Raw genomic sequence first — 20,218 nt, forward strand, 5'->3', positions numbered from 1 at the left:
GTAGTTTTGAAATAAATAGATAGAAAAGGAGGTTAAAATTAGAATTTAAGTTGATAATAGATGAACAGCAAATATGGGTAGTCTATTTGCTGCGTACTTTTAAAAACGCCCCCTTATGTATGCCAACAGTACAGATTTGACTTCATCGCAAGTTTTATTTTATTTTTTTCAAGTAACAGCAGCGCTGATAAAAAATTTACCTCTCTGTTGTTGTTCTACAGTTAAACACAAAATCAACAAAAGCTGGGACAACTTTTCCCAGCGCTTTGATAATAGTCTACCCGATTTTATTATTGGCAGAATACAAGTTTGCAATTTGGTTCCTACAACACACATCAGTGGCTATCGGAACAGTACAGACAAAAACTAACCACAACAATTGTTTAAACATGATACGGCCTAATAAGCATAACAGTACATTAGCTTAAGAAACGTACAGCAAGCAGATAAATATTTTCTAAGCTGTAATATGTAACCATGGAAAATAATACGGGAACACATTGAATATTGAATGAAATATTGGCTCTTGAAACATGTCCAAAGTACAAATGATTCTCTTATAACGCATAGTTGTGAGGCTAAAATATACAAAAATGTTTGCAAACATTGACTTTAAGCATTGTCTAAATGTGTTTTTTTAACACCTTTTTTTTAAAACTAGACAACACGAATACCTTTAACAAGCTCTGTCTAGTTCTAATATTTGCTCGTCCTTGTCTGAGCTTATAAATTCTAAATATAACAATATTAAATATCATGGAACGATCAACCTAAACAAGAGGACGGTTTTATCAAAATCATGCAAAAAAAAAAAACAACTCTTTACCAAATAATGGCTATGCCAACACAATACTCAAAGAATATCCCAGAATAGACCTTTTCAAAGCTTTTTCTCTGCCCATATTAACCCGGCGTCGCAAACAATGGCTCAAAAATACAGAGCTCGTTTATATAAGACTTTAATGTCACATAATTTTCTTTATGCACTACTATTCCACGATATTTATCATTACTGATGAGGCATGACAGATATAGCTTTCCTAGAAGGGTGCAAATAGGCTTTTACGTTTTCCAGACATTTGACTCAAAGCCCAGTTAAATTCGCGGAAAAATTCTCAAACAGGCATCAGTTCGAACGAATAAAAAAAACATAAAATTGCGACCGCACACTTTTATAGCACAGCGAGAACCCCTAAAATTTGATCCGTAAAATCCTTTGTCTGTTATTTTAAGTTTACCATTCATGGATTTTTCAAAATTCAATTTTTTCGTAAATCATTTGACTTCAAATCTGCTTTTTTGCGGCTGGCAATAGCGAGGTAGTAGGTGCGACATTCATAAGCAAACTTAAATCCAAATAATTAAATCCATCAGAAAAAAAAAGTTCACAACAAACGTTAAATAACTCGCCATCACGAACAAAATGCCAAAAGTTAGACCGAAATATATATGAGGAACTTTTGCCCTTTGCGGGAAAAAACAACGCGAAGTTTACATATTTATATGGCGGGAAAAAACTTGTAAAGGTCTATTTACCTGTTTAGTTAACCCTCATAACAAATGCAACTGTTCTAACTGGTTAAATGGAAATAATTTGCGCTTAATCTGCACATCTTTTCAGCCGGATTTATAGAAATTAGTCGCGCTTGATTTGGACATCACAATTGTAGAAGTTGTACTTAGGAAGAGTGCTGGCTGTTTGAGCCACTTGTGAAGTTTGTGCTAAGTTGCTTGCTGCCGGGAGGATAGGTACAGGACGCTGGCTGCTGGCTACAGCTTGATGGATGCTGCCGGCTACAGCTTGTGAAGCTTGTGCTAAGTTGCTTGCTGCCGGAATGCTGGCTACAGCGACCGACTGGTTGTTTTTCAACAGAACTGGGAATTTACGAACCTGTAATACAATTTCACCGCTCGACTGCTGTTGTTGTTCAATCTCGACCATGGTACCAATGACTCTTTCAGCAGTTTCAGGGGCGGAGCTAGCTAGCGGGACTCCAAGAGGTGCTTCGTCGATTCCAACGAAACTGCTCAGCTGAGCGGACTTCTGCTGCAGTTGCTCAAAGGTTGGTTCACCATCGCTGGGAGATTCGACCTTTTTCACGATTCCGCGCGATTGAACAGCAACAGAAGTCGCCCTCAGGCAATGGTTGGTAAGATGTGGAGTAATTCCTGCGCGCTTGCTCATGTATTTCATAAAGGAGTTTAGTACAGTCCTTCCAACGGGAGAGAGGGAGTACCATACCAGGTCTTCAGGCTTGAAATGTGTACGCTGGCCGTCTTTTGGCCGTTGAAACAGCACATCTGAAGCGGGATTCAGGTGCGAAAGATAATTCTTGATCGTATTAACCGGACACCTTGCAGATCCCGGTACAGCAAATATCTTCGCTTCAGATTCCTCTTCGCCGTCGTCCGAGGAAATAGCTGAGGGCAATGAACCAGGCATTTGTCTGTTAAGTTCATAGTACTCTATTCCTTGAGGTGTTTTTCCAAGGACCAGCATATCACGCTTAAGTAAGCGCTGGTTTTCACGTCCTCGTCGTCCAAAGAACAGCGCGACATAAAACCACGCCGTCCTCTGAAGTTGTGCAGGGTCGTTGCTGTCGGCGGGTCCAAGTTGACCGCTATCAAACAGCCTTCGAACTTGCTCTTTCGTGATGGCTTTCTTGTGAACAATATCCTCTATTTTCCCAGACATCTTGAGATCTTTAACGAAAGCACCCAGCACTTTATTTGCTTCAGTAAACGCAGCATCAGAGATCACAGAAAACGGCTTGTTGTGTGGCGCTGATCGAAGATGACGGTCGATAGCAGCTCGAATTGACTTCAGCGATGAGGCTTTATAATACGAGCCGTCTTGTTTCCTTGCTGAAGTGTAGAAGCATTTTAAACAGGTATTAAGCTCCTCCTTCGACATTTCCTCAATTGGTTTCGGAAATTTAGCGCCTCCAGGGCTAGCAAGCCAGTCTGGATAAAAAAATATAAAAGCTTTCATTCAATAAAATAATGCGCAGTGTGTGTATGTGATTTCAAACATTGTGCTTTCATTCAAGGTTGTTGAATTAAAACTTCTCAGCAATAATTACTTTCAAATTCATGAAAGCAAAACTTACCGTTAAAAATTTTCATCCCAAACTTTGTGGCTTTCACCGTTGACTTCGCCGTGGCATTGTCTAACAGTCTCTGAATTTCGTCAGGCGACAACTCTCCAAACCTTGTGCTAACCGCCGCCATTTTCCTTCATACAAGCTCGCTTGCGTGAATGAAAGAAAATTGTAAACACGCGGTTTTTTTCCATATAAGGTGACGTCGGAGCATATGTTCCAATAACCGTACGCTTTGAGCCAATAAGAAAACTAGAAATATAATAACCCGCAGTACATTTATAATTTACATATATTAGCCTGACAGAAGATGATAAACTTACTTTCATTTTCATTCCATTTAAAACATAGCGCAGCTAAGAAACAAAAAAAAATTAAGTTTGCGGTGAAATAAAGTTGTACCGTATGTTGTGAAAACATTGGTCACCGAAATCTAGCGTTTTCCGCAAAATTTGTCGACATTTTCGCGTCGATCGAGCTTGACTGAAACCAAATTGTAAACACGAAGATATTTGCATACGGCGAAGCATATGGCTTGATAACCTTTAAAAGGTTTATGGTCAGTATGAATGCTGCCAATACAATCACTGTAATAGTTTGTTATTAATTTAATGCTAATGAGAACACTCAAAAGTCTTTTCTGTCACGTTTCGGATGAATAGGCTGAGTGATTGAATTATTTTTCACCTTAATTTCTGTATATATTTTCCGTACTATTCGTTGCATTTCAGTTTTGTTTTCATCTATTGTATCTCGATCTGTTTACTTTGTAGATGTTTTAAAATACGGCTGTTGTTAAAAACGTCGATGGTGAATATATATTTTGAACATCACCGTAGTACCTGATATAGCGAAGAAATATGGAATCATCTACAGAGAGGGCCAACATTGATATTGATCTTCATACAGACAATATCGACCCACAGCCGCAATATCGGGATCATCACGCGACGAAGCATTGCGTGACGATCCGAAAGGTCACGCAATTCTAGGCAATTTTGACTCGGTTATAGTAACTGAAATATCACATTAACGGCTAAAACTTGTAGAAGAACTCAAAAGGAACACAAAAAAGCCGCGAAGGAGCATAGATGAACAAAATTGGAGAAAATTGAAAACGGATCGACTTTTTCACAAGTTTAGTTTACTTTTATCTCAGGTTGAATAAAAATAAGTCCGCAATGCGTACAAGTGTAGCTGACGAAATACTTCTTACAACAGTATATTACTTAGCTTCTTCTCATCGATGTTTATAACACCGGTACAGCCTTCTTGACATTGTTCTTTATGGTTCGGTGGAGGATGTATCGGTCAATGTTGCTGACAATGCTGTTGTATGCTCTGCCAACTTATCCCTTTCAATCGTTAACTTACAAAGTTCTGTCCTTTTTTCGAACTTTATTTTACATCGTTGCATTACATATTACTGGTTTACCTATACCACTGTATACAATCTTAGCTAACATAAGACAGTAGATGGCATTAAATAGACATTTTTATTGTCGTAAAGATTCCAAGGGGCGAGAATCATCACTTCCACCCCATTCTACTAAAGGGTTCCAGAGTCTCACAAAAATCATCCAAATCTTATAGTTTTGATCTTTGTTCAGTTTTTTTTACAAATGGTAAACATAGGTCACTTTCACTAAGAAGGGGCGGATACAGGGGGGGGGGGATAGGGTGGATATCCACCCCCCTTTTTTTCAGTAAAAAAAATCGAAATGTCACTTTATTTGAAATAGAAAATAAATAAAGAAAAAAAATAGCTCTCGCTCATGTCTGGTTGTTGTTACACCACGTTTCGCCGTCTGCCGCCACTTAGGGTTAGGGTTAGGGTTAGGGTTAGGGTAGGCCCTAATGGTCTGCCATCCACCCCCCCCCCCCTTTGAAATCCTGGATCCGCCCCTGCACTTGCAACTGTAGCGTTTCTTATCCATCCGTAAACTTCCTATAACAGTCTAAGTGCAATAACATAGCCCTTACCTAGAAAATAGCCTCTAGTGAAATAATGCCAAAATAAACTACTTTGCCTGCTTGCCGGTGTACCACCCTTGCAATCTATTTAATTAACTCTACCTGTTCCTTTTTTATTTAAACACACGTCCCATCACATCACATCACCTTTATTTCACATCGGATTTACAAGAATAGATGCATAGCTAATTTCTCCGAGAAAGAAAAAAAGACGAAGAAAAAAATAAATAAATAAAATATTATTCATAATAAAAGTGAAAATAAAATCGTATACTTTATATATATATTATATACATACATTAAACTACTATGATGTTCGAAAGAAATTTGCATATTTTAGTTTTGAACTCATTCAAGGAAGTCAGTGATCTCAGGTCCTCTGTTAGTTTGTTCCACGTGTTTGCAGTAGTGTATCTGAAGGAAGAAGACCATAAATAGTTGTGTAAAATACTTCTTCCAGCAGAGCCTAGTGTTCTTAGAAACAACAAAAAAATATTAAAACTTCAATCCACAGAGAATTCGCGTCTTCAGCTATTCCATCTGGAAGCCATTATTCACTTCGGTTGTTACTCTTGTTTCGGTGAATATTTCATTTTGAAGTCTTGGATCTCTGGAAAAAAGCAACGCTTTAAACGCTTTTCTAAAGTCACGGTTCATGACAGTGTATATAATAGGGTTGAGTAGTGAATTGCCGTAATGCATCCATTTGGTGACTAAGATAACTTCCGGTTTCGTCACCGGACATTGCTGCGGCTCGCATAAGCTGTAAATCATGTTTATTACGACAAACGGCAGCCAACATATCACAAACGCGCCCACCACCACTGCCAGGGTTTTGGCGGCCTTGATCTCCTTCCAGAAGCTTCTTTGACGTCTTGGACACTGCGCAGGCGTATGAGCGTTTATTTGTTTTATCTGGTGCAGTGCAACTTTCAATACAATTGAATACGCGGTGATTATGACCAGCAGTGGAACGCAGAAGCACATGACCATGGCAATCAGGTTGAATAAGGGCTCGGGGTAAATAAGGAAGCTTGCCACGGCCACGCCCAAGGAATAAATCCAAACACAAGTAATAATAAAAGTTACTTTTTTCTGGGTCATCCATAGAGAATGGCGATAAGGGTGCTTTATGCACAAAACACGATCAAAACTTATGGCCATGAGATTCATAATGGACGCTGTGCTTACCAGAATATCTACCATGGTCCAAGCACGTGACAGGCCAGCGCCCAGTACCCACATGGGTCCTGTCAGTAGGTATGCCACCCATACGGGCATCGAAAATAATGCCACGCAAAGATCAGTGCAAGCTAACGATACCACAAAGTAGTTCGTCACGGTACGGATGCGCTCGTAAAGTGAAAATGCGACAATCACAAGAATATTACCGAATATTGTGCCCAGGATAAGGATTATGGTGAATGTTGCTGTACCCGCGCGGAAGCCGTCTGAGAATGTTTGTGGTGTGGCACGTGTGCTTGATGAGTTTGCGTCGCTACTATTCGACATTTTCACTAGTTCTTTTGTGCTCTCTCCTATTCTGTTCTCTTCTGTACATGTATGTTACGTAATTTTCTCTCTTTTTTCTTCTCTTCTCGTCGCTTCTCTTCTCGTCGCTTCTCTTCTCTTCTCTTCTCTTCTCTTTTCTTCTCTTCTCTTCTCTTCTCTTCTTTTCTCTTCTCTTCTCTTCTCGTCTCGTCTCGTCTTGTCTCGTCTCTTCTCTGCTCTGCTCTGCTCTGCTCTTCTCTTCTCTTCTCTTCTCTTCTCTTCTTTTCTTTTCTTTTCTCTTCTCTTCTCTTCTCTTCCCTTCTCTTCTCTTCGCTTCTTTTCTCTTCTCTTTCCTCTTAGTATCGTTTTTTTCTTCTTCTCCCTTCAGTTCATTTTGTTTTGTTTTCTTGCCGCTTGGCTTGTCTTTTGTCGTCTTGTCTTGTCTTTCTCTCTTTTTTGCCTCCCCTTATCTTCCAACCACTCAATTCCTAGCTATTCTTCTCTTTCTTCAGTAAGAGAAAACCAACTGCACGGAGAGAAAACTTGATCTTATCTCAAAAATGAGTTCTGTGTCTTGATTTATAACGTCCAACTGCAAATTAAAACCATCCATTAGATAGCAGTTAGAACCTCAAAATCGCCTGATAATATTAATTATTACCTCACTCCCCCCAACCCACGGTACCACGCACTCATCAACCCAAGTGCACGCACGCATGCCCGTGCATGATACTTTAGTAAGCAGTAGAGATCAGAAATATAATGCCAAAAAAATATCAATAAAGACAGACCAAAACGTCAAAAGAAAGCCAAAAGAAAAAAACTTGAAGGGTAAAGAATAAAAAAAACTGAGTTTAAATGGATTACTTTCTCTTTTTTAACTCGTAGTCTACCGCACATGAAGATAACCTGTTTGAAACAAATTCCTGGGTAATAAAATGACAAATATGTCAAAATGTTCGCCCCCCTACTTCGAGTTTCGTGCGGATGCCTTTGTAAAGTTGTTAAATTTAGCAGATGCGAGAATCCACTGACCACTTACCTCCCCTCCTGCTTTAAAAATTAATTGTTACTTTCGATTGATCCGGCCAAACGGAAAAGTATAATCTATTTTTTTTCTAATCTCAGTAATATCTCTAAACTACGTCTGTAATTTTCAATAAGATTTCCCTCTATTAATTAGGACGAGATCTCGTGGTGAATGAACCTTTAAACCCATTTCAAAGAAATTAAAAGGAAGTGCGGGGAAAGAAATAAAACCTCAGAACTCTTTTAATGCCTTTTTTATATAAACTTATGGATATTTAGCCGTACAATTTTGGTAATGGTGTCGTAAGTGCTCATTTACAACTGCTATATATTTCTACATTTATATCAAAAGATTTATTACAAGGCTAATAAATGAGTCAAAATTTTAAAAGGAAAAAAAAACAATTAAATTAGGTCATCATGTTTAATTTTAGCCTTGTAAAAAACGAACATCATGGGCAATATCAAAAGGTATTTGATTAAAAAAAATGGCTTTCGTAATTTCGGCAATTCGGTACGATCCTAGCCATCAGGTCCACAGAATTTTTATCGTTGTGGAATCACTTACGATTTCGTAAATCCCCCAAAGAACATACGTTTTCAGCACGAAAACGAAGAAAAAATCATTTTCAAAATGTGTTCAAAAGAGAACGGAAATAAACGCCATAATGTATTACGACTAAAAGCCTTAGAGACATTTGCCACAAAATTGTACATATTACTTCCCAAGTAGCAGATTGAGGCTGTGGTAGTACTGTGAAAAGGGTGAGCAAATGAAACGAAAAATCGTGGTTAAATTCTACTCGATAAGAATTGCAAAATATTATAATCCTTTTAAAACTGTAATCTTGTATCTGGAAGATCTGAAGGGGTGCGCAAGAATACAAAAATTGTTTGTAGAAGTTATACAGTCGAAGGAGATTGAACGCCGGAAATTTGCTGGAATAAACACGCAAACGAAACGCGGGCAACACGCAAAACAAAGAAGGAGCCGAGTCTATTATACTCTTGCGGTTTGGCGGTTTAAGCCAATTTTGAGTGTCACTTTGCAGGTTTGTACTATTCTGGCAGTTTACGGTCAAGCAATTATGGCAGTTTTGGTCTTTAGGAGAAAAGTAAAGCTGTTTACGGTATAGAAAGAAAGAATATGGCGGTTTGCGGAAAGTACGACCTCCTATAATAGACCCTCAAAAAAAGCGTTTTACTGAAAAATACTCACCACGAATTGGAACTTGTAGAAGACTCAACACGTCCGTGACAGAAATACTATTAGCGACTTGAAGTCTTCCTTTTGGCTTGGAAGGCTTTTGCGTGCTTACAGGAAAAATTTAGTTCTATAAACACAAATACACTTCCAGTGGCTTTGTCGGAAACTTGAGCAATGTGGGAGAACAGCAGCTGCGATTGCAAAGACTGTAGTGTTTTATAATCGAGGCTAAACGAAGGCTTAAGGCCTTTTCTTATTACTTTCGTTGCACTTTCTAATTATCAGAATTTATGTCTTTTGTAATCCACAGAATTGAAAAGCTGTGGCTTTTGATAGGATCACTCAGTGTTTGAGCGATAAATTACTGTAACATGTCAGCTATAGATTAATGTTTACCATTTTTGTTGGTCAATGATAAATATTGCCAGATATATTGAGATTATTATCACAATTTGAAATCGAAAAGTTCAACGAAATTTACATTTATTTCTTGCCTGTAAAGAATCTTTTCTATGTGAATAAATGTAATTACAGAAATCAGACAAACTAAATTTAAGAAATATGAAGTCCAAACAGCTTAAAACTCTTCGGAAACAGCTAAAATTTCTTTCGGATCAAAAGAGCTCTCACTACCCATTAAGTCAGTGGCATGTTTTGTATGGTTTAATTAATGGTTTCCTTAAAAAAACGGAATTAGCCTTTTTGAATTATCGTCCCTTCTTTTTGGAGAAATGGAGATACAAGGTTGTACGTCATAAGGGTATTTTCATCAAATTGTCATCAAAAAGACAAGTTGTACATTTAGCTAGACAACTATTGACATTGAATTAATGAGCATGCTCTGTATGTGTGTAGTCAATGGCTTCCTAAAAAATACACGAATCGCTAGGTATTGACACGTAAAATTTTCTTTTCTTTAGAAAATGGAAATACGTGGGATTAATTGAGATGCCTCAAAAAGGAAATTTACCAATGAAATGGATTTAATGTCAATACCAACATTTTAAAAAAAAGATTTTACATTTAATGTCACCAACAATCCTGTATTTTTCTGCCACCATATAGGTTCCGTCCTTTTATTTTTCTGCTATGCTGTTTTTGTGCTTATTACTTTTTTATTGCTAAGCAGTGAAGAGCTTTGTAAAGCATCGTTTCTTTTCGTTTCACTTATTTATTTATCAATGTACACTTTTTTTGTTTGTATTGTATTGGTTTGAGCATTAATAATAATAATAAAAAAGTTCTTTATTTCAGCTAAATATTTCTTTCGGATCAAAAAAGCTCTTATCACAAATTAAGAGTCAGGTGCATGTTATGTATGGTCTAAGCAATGGTTTCCTTCCAAAAAAGGGAATTAGCCTTTTGAATTAATGTCCCTTCTTTTTTGGAGAAATGGAATTACAAAGTTTTACATCATGTGGGTTTCAGGAAGCTTCCAAAAAGCAAATTTTTTAATCAAATTGATTTTAATGTCAATATTAACATCTAAAAGACAAGTTCCGCATTTTCTGTTGACATTGGATAAATGAGCATGCCTTAGTGTGGTTTTTTCAATGGCTTCCATATTAGAAAAATATTTGAATAGCTAGGAATCGGCACGCAAACTTTTCTATATTTAGAAAATGGAAATACTTAGAATAAGGTGCTTCAAAAAGCGAATTTATCAATGAAATGGATTAAAGCAATTTCTATGTGACAATTTTTATTTGCTCGTGCAGAGGAGAAAAATTGGCCAATTTTGTGACAAATATATTTGTTGGTAAGTTAGCTTTTATGTGACAAATAAAAGTTGTCACATACGAAAATTGCTCGTGTAGTCGACTCGTCACATAAAATGTGGCAAATATTGTGTCAGCATATGTGGTCCCTAATCTCCCAAACTCCCACTGGGCACTGTGCGCGCGTATCTGTGTGCGTATCTCTGCTGTCCAAGGTCATTACTGGCGCATTAAACTTTGGACTGCTGACAAATAATTGTTGTGTCATCTACACGATCAAATATATTTGTCACATAAAAATTGCCCGTGAAGACCCAGCTTTAACGTCAATGCTTACATTGAAAAGACAAGTTGTACGTTTCAGCAGCTGTAAAACCCGTCATACCATTAATGTTTGTGCAAACACATGACAAGATTGTATACATCAGGATTGAATACATGAAATTGGAAAATTGCAAGAGCCTGATTTGTTTGAAAGATAAAAATCAGTCGTTGATACAAGCACAGAACTTCTACTTTAAATATTTTAACAGCTTCCTCCTCCCTCTTAGGCCCTATCCACACTGATTCTGGTAAATTTCAAACGCATCTTTTTTTTCTTCCGATAGGCCAACCACCCACACTGAAAAGGCGTTTTCGGTCACCGAAAACGGAGCTTTTCAAAAACGCTCTCCAAAGTAGAAAAATTTGAAAACACACTAGTGTGGACGGCGAAAACGCATCTTTTTTTCTCTAAATAGACTAAAGCGGCGTTTTCGGTCACCGAAAACGGAGCTTTCAAAAACGCTTTCCAGAGTGGGGAAATTTGAAAACGCACAAGTGTGGACGGCAAAAACGGAGCTTTTCGAAAACGCTGATGTCAAACAGTCATGTGATCTCTGTCAAAACAAAAGGTTTAATTAACTTAACAATAGCTCCGTGCATGCGTTGTAACTCAACGTGCGATGAAGCGTATCGTTTTGAAATTTATCCGGATTAATGTGGACAGAAAACATTTTAAATACGGCGTTTTGAATTTCTCCGTTTCAAAATTTATCCACATTAATGTGGACAGGGCCTCAGGCCCTAAAAGCTCCGTTTTCGGTGACCGAAAACGCCGGTTCAGTGTGGACGGTTGGCCTAACCGGAGAAAAAAAGATGCGTTCTTTAATTTACCCGGGTCAGTGTCGACGAGGCTCAGTCTTCGTGATCTGAAATTTAGTCCAGTTGAGATAAAAATACTCACTGTGTGCAAACAGAATTTTAACGGCTAACACTTGAATTGCATTAAACGGAAACGCTTTGCAAAAAAGCGATAAACGAACTAAAAGTTGCCGCTGGGGCTGTCAATAGAATTGCCGCCTTTTAATTGATTGCTAAACAAGAATAGCGCTTATTAATCACACGCAATCTTCAGAGCAGGATGTCTGGACGGAAAGTTGAGTTTCCGTTTGTGTGAGTCATCTCCACCTCTCTGCCGATAAAATAACAAGAAGCTTGAGTAGCTTGAGAAGCTTAAAATCGGGCGCTTAATAATTAGCTATCTGTTTTGACTTGAAAGGCAGGGTACAGTACAGTAAAAATCACTGGGAAAACAGTCACTTCAACCTATTCAGGCCGGGGGGAGGGGGCCTTTGAGGCCCGCGCTGACTATGGACGCTTATAACTTTTTCAAGATTCAACCAAACGCTGCCAAACTTTGCGCGTTTATCTAAAATTTATCTCGCAATAATTTGGTAGGATTAGTTATTGTGCCAGTAACTTGAAATCACCATGGCAACGTCATTTTGACAGGCTTGTTTTCCCAAATTTGAATTTTTCGTGTTTCTATTTAATAATGAAAATCTGGAATGTTTTCAAAATTGCATTATTACTTAATGACATAATGGTCTCAATTTATAAAAATATATTTCGCACAATACAAATAAACGATTGAACTAGACGTCTAGAAAATATAAATTTGTAACACTTAGCAAAGTGCAGCCTTTTCGCAATACTTAATAAAGGCGGAGTTTTTACCTGAAGACCAATTTTTCCAACGCTTTAGGTGGCTGACGCATTTCAGTATTTTCCAGCCCTTACACTTTAATGGAACAGTATACAACTCCTAATCAGGTAACTACTATTGTCAAGAAAATGATCACAACTTATTGACCAATGATTAGGTATTTAATACTCTTTATAAATTCCGACGCTGACTTATTTGAGCGTAAACAACGCTCATAATGTACTCAAGACGTTTCGACCGAGAATCTTCGGTCTTCTTCGGTTGTTATCATGGCATAAAAAACGGCTTTTTAACGGTTTCACATTTGTACGCGTGCGCGAGTGACTAATACAAATACACGCGAACGCTGCGCGAGACTATGAACATTATGTAAGTGACTTATATACATCAGGGATGTCTATGTGTTCATTTCCCGCATTCTGGTCCCTCTGCGAATGCCACGCTTCTAGGAAAAGCCTCTTGTGGTAATCGCCTGCCTTGTCCACCACCGCTGCATGATTGAAATCCATATCATGGCCAAACGTGTTGGCGTGTTGCGCGATCTTAGAGTTTTTGTCGCAAACACGGACTGCTCTTTGATGTTCTTTAATTCGAGTATCTAACGCTCTGTCCGTTTGTCCATAATAGGTAAAATTGCAGTCAAGGCAGTTAACTCTGTAAACTACACATCTAGACTGGAATGCTGTGAGTTTGTCTTTCGGTCTGGGGAAGCGTGTGCGTAACGTGTTAAGTGGTTTAAAGCCAACTTTGACCCCGTTGTTGCGTAGAACTTTTGAGATTCTTTCAGTTACGCCTTTCACGTAGGGTAGAACAACAAACGATGTTGCGGCATCATTTGGAGTGTCGCTGCTGTCTGAGACACGACGATTAGCTTTGCGATGAGAATCACAACTCTTGATAAACCGCATTGGATAGTTATTGTTCATCAAGACTTTAACCACATGCTCCTTTTCTTTGCGTTTCCCTGCGCTTGTTGATGGGATATTTTCCGCTCTCTCAAGGAGTGTATTCACCACTGATCTCTTGTGTTGAGTTGGGTGATGCGAGTTGAAATCTAGATATTTGTCAGTGTGCGTTGGCTTTCGGTAGACGTTAACCTGTATGCGCCCGTTCACTCTAGTTGTTGCGGTGTCTAAAAATGAAAGGCCGTCGTCACCTTCGACCTCGCTAGTGAATTGTATGTGCGGGTTAACAGAGTTAAGGTGGTCATGAAACTCTTGCACATACTCCTTTTTTAGGCATACGTGGCTGTCGTCGACATACCTGTACCACCATCGTGGAGGATGCGGGGCTGTTGAAATCGCTCGGTCTTCTACAAACTCCATCACTAGATTGGCTATGGTTGCACTAACAGGCGAACCCATACCGCAGCCAAATGTTTGGTGATAATGTTCTTGCTCATAGGTGAAAAAAAAACTGTTCCTCAAAACGAACTCTAGCAACCTCATGATATTGCTCACGGAAATGTTCGTGCGTTCCGTTAGAGTTATATCACGCTCCAATCTATCGCGAGTAACTTGTAGGGCCAACTCTACTGGGATTGAGGTAAACAGAGAAACAACATCGAAAGATACCATGACATCATCCTCTGTAATCACTTGGTTTTTTATCTTCTGGGCAAACGCGGTGCTATTTCTCACTGAGTATCTCTCCTCCAGCAGAGGGGATAAGATAGAAACCAAAGGCCCACATACCTCTTCGTCCAATCACCAGCTGTATTAATGCACCAACATACAATTTGTCAAAGCATTTGGTTTCTATCTTATCCCCTCTGCTGGAGGAGAGATACTCAGTGAGAAATAGCACCGCGTTTGCCCAGAAGATAAAAAACCAAGTGATTACAGAGGATGATGTCATGGTATCTTTCGATGTTGTTTCTCTGTTTACCTCAATCCCAGTAGAGTTGGCCCTACAAGTTACTCGCGATAGATTGGAGCGTGATATAACTCTAACGGAACGCACGAACATTTCCGTGAGCAATATCATGAGGTTGCTAGAGTTCGTTTTGAGGAACAGTTTTTTTTTCACCTATGAGCAAGAACATTATCACCAAACATTTGGCTGCGGTATGGGTTCGCCTGTTAGTGCAACCATAGCCAATCTAGTGATGGAGTTTGTAGAAGACCGAGCGATTTCAACAGCCCCGCATCCTCCACGATGGTGGTACAGGTATGTCGACGACAGCCACGTATGCCTAAAAAAGGAGTATGTGCAAGAGTTTCATGACCACCTTAACTCTGTTAACCCGCACATACAATTCACTAGCGAGGTCGAAGGTGACGACGGCCTTTCATTTTTAGACACCGCAACAACTAGAGTGAACGGGCGCATACAGGTTAACGTCTACCGAAAGCCAACGCACACTGACAAATATCTAGATTTCAACTCGCATCACCCAACTCAACACAAGAGATCAGTGGTGAATACACTCCTTGAGAGAGCGGAAAATATCCCATCAACAAGCGCAGGGAAACGCAAAGAAAAGGAGCATGTGGTTAAAGTCTTGATGAACAATAACTATCCAATGCGGTTTATCAAGAGTTGTGATTCTCATCGCAAAGCTAATCGTCGTGTCTCAGACAGCAGCGACACTCCAAATGATGCCGCAACATCGTTTGTTGTTCTACCCTACGTGAAAGGCGTAACTGAAAGAATCTCAAAAGTTCTACGCAACAACGGGGTCAAAGTTGGCTTTAAACCACTTAACACGTTACGCACACGCTTCCCCAGACCGAAAGACAAACTCACAGCATTCCAGTCTAGATGTGTAGTTTACAGAGTTAACTGCCTTGACTGCAATTTTACCTATTATGGACAAACGGACAGAGCGTTAGCTACTCGAATTAAAGAACATCAAAGAGCAGTCCGTGTTTGCGACAAAAACTCTAAGATCGCGCAACACGCCAACACGTTTGGCCATGATATGGATTTCAATCATGCAGCGGTGGTGGACAAGGCAGGCGATTACCACAAGAGGCTTTTCCTAGAAGCGTGGCATTCGCAGAGGGACCAGAATGCGGGAAATGAACACATAGACATCCCTGATGTATATAAGTCACTTACATAATGTTCATAGTCTCGCGCAGCGTTCGCGTGTATTTGTATTAGTCACTCGCGCACGCGTACAAATGTGGAACCGTTAAAAAGCCGTTTTTTATGCCATGATAACAACCGAAGAAGACCGAAGATTCTCGGTCGAAACGTCTTGAGTACATTATGAGCGTTGTTTACGCTCAAATAAGTCAGCGTCGGAATTTATAAAGAGTATTAATGTCAACTCCTGACTGTAATTTTGGTATTTTTCGTTTGATTAGGTATTTGTTTCATACCATTACTGTAATAGCAACTGGTGAAGAATAGTAGTACTGACCCAAAGTATAAGGGCTGGAAAACACTGAAAACCATTTCAGCCGCGTTTCAAGGAATCCAAAAAAGCTTTATCCCATATATATTTGCTTTGCAGTATTTTGTTAATTTTTGGACGATTTTGGGGGATGTCTGGGAGGCCATAGTTTTTCTCAAAGGATTAGTAAAATTTAGACAAATAAGAAATATTGGAGATTTAATGTGATTTTAAAATTTGAATTTGAAGTTAAAAATTGGTGGACGGACACCAAACAGTCTCCTGACAACCCGGAGTAGGGCTTTCCACAAGTTGCTCGGCAACTTTTTGGCAACTTTTCATGTTTCGAGCAACTTTTTCCCATTCGAGCAACTTTTTTCCTCTCGAGCAACTTGTTGCATTTTAAGCCATTTCCAGACCGAACGATCTCCGAAGATTATCCGAGTGTTGTTCAAAGGCAATACGAACGTTTCCGATGATTTACGAAGTTTGCCGAAGACTTAAGAGAAAGATCTGAAGACATTCCAACTTTCGGCTACAAAACTCGTCAGCAAACGTGACGTCATGGATATCTTGACGATTTTTCTCAGTTAAAGAAATCTTTGTTATTTAACAAATTGTCCCCTTAATATGTCATTTAGATACTTCTTTTGCTGTAAAATTGCATTAAACTGCTTAGAAATCTTACTCTCAAAGGGAAATTAGCATATATTTAGAGAAATTCTCGTGACTAGAAGCAGCGTTTCGGATATTTTGGAGCATCTTTTGAGCAACTTTTATTATCAGAAGCAACTTTTTTGGATTTTTGAAGCAACTTTTGAGCAACTTTTTGAGAAATTACGGGCAACTTTTTGGGAAATCTCGAGCAACTTGTGGAAAGCCCTAACCCGGAGTGCTCTTGCGAGGGGTCAACTGTTTGGAGGTGTTTCCATTCTTTTCTTCAATCCCTTCTTTAAATCTCTTAAAGTTCCATTCAAATTCAGGTAGAACCCCACCTTAAGTTTTGTTCTTGTGAGAAAACAACAGAAGTCAAAGGTTGCGTGATATAACCAAGCATGGATTTTAATTCTCCCTCCCTTTCCATCTCCTTAGCATTTCACCCCCACTTGTCCCTCCCTTTCTACTCTCATTCAATTTAATGTTTGTTTACATTTCCTAACCAATTCAGTATCGTACTAATCTGTACCAAGCAATCAGATAATAACAGAAATTTGCCTTAATTTTGATCTCCCATACCAAGACCTTAGAGTATAAACCGCTAATAAAACAAAACACACTTGATAATAATTCTCTGAGGTTAAACACCTTGCAGTATTAACGTACTAACGAACTTGATAACAAACCCCATGTCGTACTAAGGATTTTTACTGATCAACATAGAAAATAAGTTCACAATGGTTTGTTCCCAAAACGTTTTTTACTGTACAGAGGGTCTGTATATTGACCTGTAACTTGTATACCGTATTGAAAAATTCAGAACGAACCGACTTCTGCCCGCTACCATGATATCATGTTGAAAAATTAGCTCGTTCGAAACAGCCGTTTACTGGCAGTCTTTGAAAATCCTGAATTTCGTCAAAATGAGCCAAAATAAAGTTTTAAAATTTCCTTTATCAATATGGTTCTTATCTTTTTATTCAATTCTATGAACTGCTTTTATGCAGTACTGCAGTCCACAAAGATTTCAATTTCCTCAAAGTTTCGGGACAAATGGATACAAAATATTTCGTGCAGAATGTAATTTGATTAAGCGAATGTTTTCACGTCTATAAATACTTTAAGCAGTGAACGAAAAACCGTTTTGTTTTCATCGATGAGAACCACTTTCAAATAGTTAATGCATAAAAAATAACAATCAGATCAGAATACAATAATTATTAATGTAAGGTCTCGCTATTATGTCTCGGCAGAGATACTTCCTTTTTGCAAGTTCAAATGTATGCAAATTTCGTGTGAAATGTAATTCGATTCCATTGTCTTGTTTACAAACTCTTTCTTAAGAAAGTTGTATTTTCGTGAATAAAACCCATTGGCCTGTTTTGTTTTCCTGATCATGTTTGTCTGTGATTTTTACAAAACATGTGGTCTTTTTTTTCGGAACTTTAAGTTGTACAAAAATTCCTATTTTGAACACAGATGTCACTTCCGGAATTTCTCATCTAAAATTCAATTGGTATTTAATTATAATTTTCATTCGATAGCTTTACTGATCTCGTAAAAAATTCCATTCAAGTTCACACCAATACTGTACATTGCCAATGTTTTGCTGCCGTCTTGAGAAGTGTCTTACTAACGTCACTAGTCAAATCTAAAATATATCCAAACCATCTTGTGCAAACATTCTACTCTTTGTGACAGGCGACTTTGACGCCCAACTGTGCGGAAATGAAAATCGACATACCCTTCTTGCTAAATATATAAAAAATAGTTTTAAAGTGGAGTCCGCCTCAAAAAAATGTACCGCCAGATCACACTGCTATTTGTAGAAACCAGCAAAGCGTCTAGTTTCAAAGTTTCCCACAAAAACATTGCGTGACATGAATGACGTTACCCCTTTTATTTACAAAAATAGCTTCAACTTGTCAAAGCAACTACAGTTTCACAATGGTGATTATTAGTACTTTACCCCTTAAGCTTTTTTTCTCTGTCCTCCCGCCGAAGCAAAGAAGAGAAACAGATTGCAGATTAGCCCAAAAGTCGACCCAGTGTTCCTACAACGATTTACTGTCAAAACTGAAATGAAACCTATTCATCTTCGGCATCTTTCTCATCCACCTCTCGTTCTGTCCTGTGTCTGTCATCACACGAAAGAAAAGCTGATTCTCAAAAAATCTGCCACAAAAGGAAATTGACCAAAAAAATATGAAAACCATATATCGAAAGTTTCTTATTCTAAAATTTTATCATACGTCTTAATTCAGAGCTACAAAGAAGTTCCTCCTTTTGAGTTATTGATACTGTTCTTACAGTACCTCTTTCCACTAGCGAAATTTTACAAAATTCCTTCGCGGCGAAAAGGTAGCGCGAATCCAGAACAGACTCCAATCGAGAGTGGGTTAATTCTAGATTACTATTAATTAACTATTACAACATTCATTTTTAAAATAGTTTCCCAAGCCGACTAAGCTAACTAAACGTCGAGTGTATCTTTCAGTAAACAAAACATGCCGTTATGACGCCGGAAATCCAGCTCACGCATACTATACCCCGTGACTCACGCAAACCTCCGACTTACGTGCTACTTCAGTCATTCCTTTCTAAACATTTTTTTTTACCACCACCGTACCTTTCTACCCAAAAAACTCATGAAACCGCCCGGTTTTAACCTGTTTTAAGTAGTATAGGAGTTGGGGGTACGAGATCATAAAAATTTTTATAATCTCTTACATCCCCAACTCCTATACTACTGCACAGCACTGGATTCAAAAAATAGAATCAAAAATAGAATCAAAAAATAGAATCAAACATGGAATCAAAAATGAAATCAAAAATAGAATCAAAAATGGATTCAAATATTGGAATCAAATATTGGATCCAAAACTGAAATTCAAACCCTAGAAAACCAAGCCTGTAAAACCAAGCCTGAAAAACCAACCCTAAGTCAACCCTAGGTTCAAAATAAAAAAAACTTCTTATACTCTTTTTCAAACTTTTTTTATACTGCGTTCGAATGGGATTGTCTTATATGGGTCCACTTGCTACCAAGACTGTACTACATTGCTCACAAAACCATCGTGTATTTCGCATATAACGGGCTTTTGTGCGCCTTATAGCTTTCATTTTGTCTTCTTTGGTAAACCATCTCTGGTATCGGCCATTAACAATATTATCATTCCAAAACATCAATTGTTATATATTAATGACACAATATATTAATTTCTTATATCATTAATAGTGCGTTTAAAATAAACTTTGAAAATCAACCCTTGCAATCAAAATCTGAATACAATTTCATCAATTTTTTGATTCCTTCAACTTTATCATTTTTAATCATATCATTTAAATTAAAAACAGTATTACTGTTTGATTTATCTCTGAAATAAACACCTTTAAAACAAGGAATAATTTTCCTTAAATCATAATCAATGTCTAATATTAGCAATTTATTTTCATAAATGAAATAAATATTATCATCCGTTTTACCTAAAATTTTAAAAGGATCAAGCCTCGCTCCATCTTTATCCATCTATATATTAACTTAAGATTTTAATTTTTTAAGTAGAATATTTTTGTATTAAAAATGAAAATATGTAAACCAAGCAAAGCAGATTATTTTTGACAATATTTAAAACCAAAATGGAATCAAGTTTGAAAACCAAAATGAAAAAACCAAGCCTTAAAAACCAACCCTTGCTAAACCCTTTAATC

At 38.1% G+C, this 20,218-nt stretch overlaps 4 protein-coding genes across 4 annotated transcripts; 1 reads left to right on the plus strand and 3 right to left on the minus strand.

Annotated features, from left to right (window-relative positions):
* Window positions 1–135: 135 nt before the first annotated feature.
* LOC144642591 (uncharacterized) lies at window positions 136–3,260 on the minus strand. The gene is made up of 2 exons (XM_078501582.1): window positions 3,111–3,260; window positions 136–2,964 (listed from the first exon to the last, which is right to left on the minus strand). Exons 1-2 carry the CDS (start codon window positions 3,229–3,231, stop codon window positions 1,637–1,639), a joined length of 1,449 nt encoding a protein of 482 aa, XP_078357708.1. The 5' UTR covers window positions 3,232–3,260; the 3' UTR covers window positions 136–1,636.
* Window positions 3,261–5,410: 2,150 nt separating this feature from the next.
* LOC144642605 (beta-2 adrenergic receptor-like) lies at window positions 5,411–6,587 on the minus strand. The gene has a single exon (XM_078501615.1). The coding sequence runs from the start codon at window positions 6,585–6,587 to the stop codon at window positions 5,607–5,609; it is 981 nt and encodes a 326-aa protein (XP_078357741.1). The 3' UTR covers window positions 5,411–5,606.
* Window positions 6,588–11,895: 5,308 nt separating this feature from the next.
* LOC144640564 (uncharacterized) lies at window positions 11,896–13,871 on the minus strand. The gene is made up of 2 exons (XM_078499675.1): window positions 13,173–13,871; window positions 11,896–11,973 (listed from the first exon to the last, which is right to left on the minus strand). Exons 1-2 carry the CDS (start codon window positions 13,869–13,871, stop codon window positions 11,896–11,898), a joined length of 777 nt encoding a protein of 258 aa, XP_078355801.1.
* Window positions 13,872–14,575: 704 nt separating this feature from the next.
* Window positions 14,576–15,270, plus strand: LOC144640576 (uncharacterized). Its single transcript, XM_078499682.1, has 2 exons — window positions 14,576–15,148; window positions 15,238–15,270. The coding sequence occupies exons 1-2, from the start codon at window positions 14,576–14,578 to the stop codon at window positions 15,268–15,270; spliced, it is 606 nt and encodes a 201-aa protein (XP_078355808.1).
* Window positions 15,271–20,218: the final 4,948 nt, after the last annotated feature.

Source organism: Oculina patagonica, chromosome 2 (assembly GCF_052425735.1).
Source record: "Oculina patagonica isolate OP01 chromosome 2, crgOcupat, whole genome shotgun sequence".
NCBI classification, from domain to species: Eukaryota; Metazoa; Cnidaria; class Anthozoa; order Scleractinia; family Oculinidae; genus Oculina; species Oculina patagonica.

Coding starts and splice junctions, on each gene's coding strand:
- LOC144642591 (XM_078501582.1), bottom strand. CDS start 3,231: ATGGCGGCGGTTAGCACAAGGTTTGGAGAGTTGTCGCCTGACGAAATT. Junction 2,965..3,110: donor TGGGATGAAAATTTTTAACG/GTAAGTTTTGCT, acceptor TTTTTTATCCAG/ACTGGCTTGCTAGCCCTGGA.
- LOC144642605 (XM_078501615.1), bottom strand. CDS start 6,587: ATGTCGAATAGTAGCGACGCAAACTCATCAAGCACACGTGCCACACCA.
- LOC144640576 (XM_078499682.1), top strand. CDS start 14,576: ATGGGTTCGCCTGTTAGTGCAACCATAGCCAATCTAGTGATGGAGTTT. Junction 15,149..15,237: donor TTCTACCCTACGTGAAAGGC/GTAACTGAAAGA, acceptor ACGCTTCCCCAG/ACCGAAAGACAAACTCACAG.
- LOC144640564 (XM_078499675.1), bottom strand. CDS start 13,871: ATGGGTTCGCCTGTTAGTGCAACCATAGCCAATCTAGTGATGGAGTTT. Junction 11,974..13,172: donor CAGCATTCCAGTCTAGATGT/GTAGTTTACAGA, acceptor TTTTATCGGCAG/AGAGGTGGAGATGACTCACA.